The sequence below is a fragment of the Pinus tabuliformis genome, chromosome 6 (genome assembly GCF_031772625.1).
Source record: "Pinus tabuliformis cultivar Carrire ecotype Pingquan chromosome 6, CPIR1, whole genome shotgun sequence".
NCBI lineage: Eukaryota > Viridiplantae > Streptophyta > Pinopsida > Pinales > Pinaceae > Pinus > Pinus tabuliformis.
Window position 1 is genome coordinate 414656826 of NC_142292.1, and position 4043 is coordinate 414660868.

The 4043-nt window shown below is 34.9% G+C and overlaps 1 protein-coding gene across 1 annotated transcript; it reads right to left on the bottom strand.

The window, feature by feature from the left end:
• Nucleotides 1–3025: 3025 nt before the first annotated feature.
• On the bottom strand, nucleotides 3026–3666 carry LOC149259065 (uncharacterized). The gene is made up of 3 exons (XM_089451049.1): nucleotides 3661–3666; nucleotides 3398–3518; nucleotides 3026–3283 (listed from the first exon to the last, which is right to left on the bottom strand). The coding sequence occupies exons 1-3, from the start codon at nucleotides 3664–3666 to the stop codon at nucleotides 3096–3098; spliced, it is 315 nt and encodes a 104-aa protein (XP_089307175.1). The 3' UTR covers nucleotides 3026–3095.
• Nucleotides 3667–4043: the final 377 nt, after the last annotated feature.

Sequence of the window (4043 nt, forward strand, 5' to 3'; positions counted from 1 at the left end):
CTTGGGAGAAGGTATGTTAACCAAAGTTGGTAGGGGGCCTTGGATTGAGGGATCCATAAATGCTTAACAAAGCCTTGTGAGCCAAACTATTGTGGTGTTGGTTGCAAGGGGGTGGGAACTCTTCAAACAAGCATGGAACATAAAATACAATTAATCCATTTCCCAAGATGATAAACTCCCCTCCTCAATTTACTCCCTCGCCCCTTGGTTTTTCCAATCTTAACTTTGACGGGGTTGCCGAAGGAAATCCAAGCCCAACCAAGTATGGAGGATTATTCAAGGACTGGCGTGGAAATACTAAGGATATATGTTGGCAACTTTGGAATCACCAACAATAATGTTGTAGAGTTTATTGCTCTAGAACTAGGTCTGCAGAGCGCAAGCAAATAAGGTTTTTCTAATATCCAAGTGGATGGAGATTCCCAACTGGCCATATCCACAACTCAGAAATTTATCTAGGGTACCCTTGTGTCAAAAGTGGTTAAGAGTTGGGATTTTGAGTTATTGGTTTCTCAGATTCAAATATTGTTATCCACCTTTCCCTATGTGATCACATTACATTCTTGTTGGACTGGGAATAAGGTAAGCCAATCTTCTTGTAAATTGGGGATGCTGGGAGAGAGAATTGACTTTTAACTCCACATGGCCAAGGCAAACCCAAATCAGTTGGGCCAATCAAATGATTACTACCGTCAAGGAGGATAAATATACCCCGTGGGGGGTGGACCCATGCACCGACAACCTTTTCTAATTTCTTACGGCTATAGGTTGTGTGTATATCTTGATGGTTTTTTGGTTTCTTGGTAATCTCTTGTTTTGGATATCTCAGCCTTTTTTGGCTACTATCAAATTTCTCATGAATGCACTACAAACCTACAAATCCATTAAGCGTAAGACTTGGTAAACTTTTGAAATGTTGTAGACAACAATAGAACTTATTGCCATAATAAAAAAGTTCCTCAAATTACAAATTTTTTTAACTAATTGACAAACATAAAATGTTAAAAGTAATGTATCATTTTAAATATAAAGGAAACACAACTTTAAATAATATATCATTTTAAGTGAACTAATAAAAACTAAACTAAATTAACCAGCTTTAGCTATATTAAATTTTCACATTTTAAAATATATTAAAAAATAATTTATAATTAATAACAAAATCATTAAAAATTCTGCAGAGGATGCTTTTAACATTCATATATATATTTGAAGCGCAAATAAATGATAACACATATGTTTCATATATTAAAAAAAAAAAATTGAATGTTTAAAAGACTACCAAATAGATGGTAATGGACTATTACAAAAGACTTTTACATCATTTCTTTATGATGTTTGGTATGTTATTGAAATAAAACTGCTCCTTTTCAGAGTTTTCTCACAGCCATTTAAGCAATTGAATGTGCTATTCTTAGCAAGCAGCTTCTACCCGTGTCTTATTTACCTTAGTTTCAAGGGTTGTTATAGTGAACCATATATATTAATCAGAAAGGTTGGAGTAACTAACTTTGCAGATACCAAACTTGTATAAGCCAGTAACAGCCTTTGAAATCACCTTTACATTGCAAAACTGACTCACTTTTCAGCTTCATCAGTATCGATTATGAAAATAATACATATCAAATAAAAAACAGAATGATATTTCTAAATATCAAATTTTTCTTATCAGGATTCATTAGCCCAATTGACCTGGTTCATATCAAAATTCCTTGGCCCAATTGGCTTCACTACCCACTCTAGGCATGCTAGTCTGCCTCTTGGCAAACACATCTACTTTGAAGTTCGCCCCACACATATGCCCCTTATTATCAACACGAGGGATTGGCATCAGCTTATTCAGAGGATGTTCAAAACTATGCAAGCCACCTGATGTAGAGAAAAAACAACCTGCAGGGCCAAATGCAACATCAATATAAATAAGAGACAAAAATTAGATCACTATGCTTGATGTGTGAAATAGTCAGAGAATAGATAAGGTCTAATTTAGCAGTCGATTATTACCTCAGGGAAAAGGAGCAAAAGATTTTCCACATCCCTCTTTGAGGACGTGTGGATCATCAGATAGGACAAGGCAACCATCAGGTACAGTGCCCCAGAAGAAAGGCACTGAACCATCGGTATCCTGGAAATATAAATAGTGTCCGAGTCAGAATGCCAAGAAATCCACAATTTCTAAGGAAAGATTTTATTCAAATAAATACTCAGTGCAACATTTTTGGGGTCTAATGATTACTATCATGAAGGAGGATAAATAAACCCCGTGGGGGGTGGACCCATGCACCGACAACCTCTTCTAATTTCTTATGGCTATAGGTTGTGTGTATATCTTGATGGTTTTTTGGTTTCTCGGTAATCTCTTGTTTTGGATATCTCAGCCTCTTTTGGCTACTGTCAAATTTCTGGTGAATGCACTACGAACCTACAAATCCATTAAGCGTAAGACTTGGTAAACTTTTCAAATGTTGTAGACAACAATAGAACTTATTGCCATAATAAAAACGTTCCTCAAATTACAAATTTTTTTAACTAATTGAAAAACATAAAATGTTAAAAATAATGTATCATTTTAAATATAAAGGAAACACAACTTTAAATAATATATCATTTTAAATGAACTAAGAAAAACTAAACTAAATTAACCAACTTTAGCTATATTAAATTGTCACATTTTAAAATATATTAAAAAATAATTTATAATTAATACACTTACATCATTTATCTATGATGTTTGGTATGTTATTGAAATAAAGTTGCTCCTTTTCAGAGTTTTCTCACAACCATTTAAGCAATTGAACGTGTTATTCTTAGCAAGCAGCTTCTACCAGTGTCTTATTTACCTTAGTTTCAAGGGTTGTTATAGTCAATGATATATATTAATCAGAAAGGTTGGAGTAACTAACTTTGCAGATAGAAAACTCGTATAAGCCAGTAACAGCCTTTGAAATCACCTTTACATTGCAAAACTGACTCACTTTTTAGCTTCATCAGTATTGATTATGAAAATAATACATATCAAATAAAAAACAAAATGATATTTCTAAATATCAAATTGTTCTTATCAGGATTCATTAGCCCAATTGGCCTGGTCCATATCAAAATTCCTTGGCCCAATTGGCCTCACTACCCACTCTAGGCATGCTAGTCTGCCTCTTGGCAAACACATCTACTTTGAAGTTCGCCCCACACATCTTCCCCTTATTATCAACACGAGGCATTGGCATCATCTTATTCAGAGGATGTTCAAAACTCTGCAAGCCACCTGATGTAGAGAAAAAACAACCTGCAGGGCCAAATGCAACATCAGTATAAATAAGAGACAAAAATTAGATCACTATGCTTGTTGTGTGAAACAGTCAGAGAATAGATAAGGTGTAATTTAGCAGTCGAATATTACCTCGGGGAAAAGGAGCAAAAGATTTTCCACATCCCTCTTTGAGGACATGTGGATCATCAGATAGGACAAGGCAACCATCACGTGCAGTGCCCCAGAAGAAAGGCACTGAACCATCGGCATCCTGGAAATAAAAATAGTGTCCGATTCAGAATGCTAGGAAATCCAAAATTTCTAAGGAAAGATTTTATTCAAATAAATACTCATTGCAACATTTTTGGGGTCTATGGGAAAAATTTTCCATACATTTGCGAAGGAATACCAACCATCATGTAAGAATTTTAAATATTTTTAGCAAAGAGGTATTTTCACGAGCCAAACTCCTATATCATGTCCTATATATTAAAATGGCAAGTCAAAAACGATCTCCCCAGAGTCAAGGCCAGATCCCTGAACTTGGAGGAGTCCATTAAAGCAGAAAGTCAGGTTGAACGACTTGGATCTGAGTTGAGTCAGTATGCTGACTTGAATCACTATGTTACCATATCATCAAGTTCAGTAGAATAAATTCGATCATCCTTCTCTATTTACAGTCATAATAATTGAAGCCTATATCTTAACAATGGCTTTAAAAAGAGCAGCAATGTAGATATTCTTTATATTACAGGGTTTCTCTTGGATGGCCAACTCTGCTGTGTTTCTTAACTAT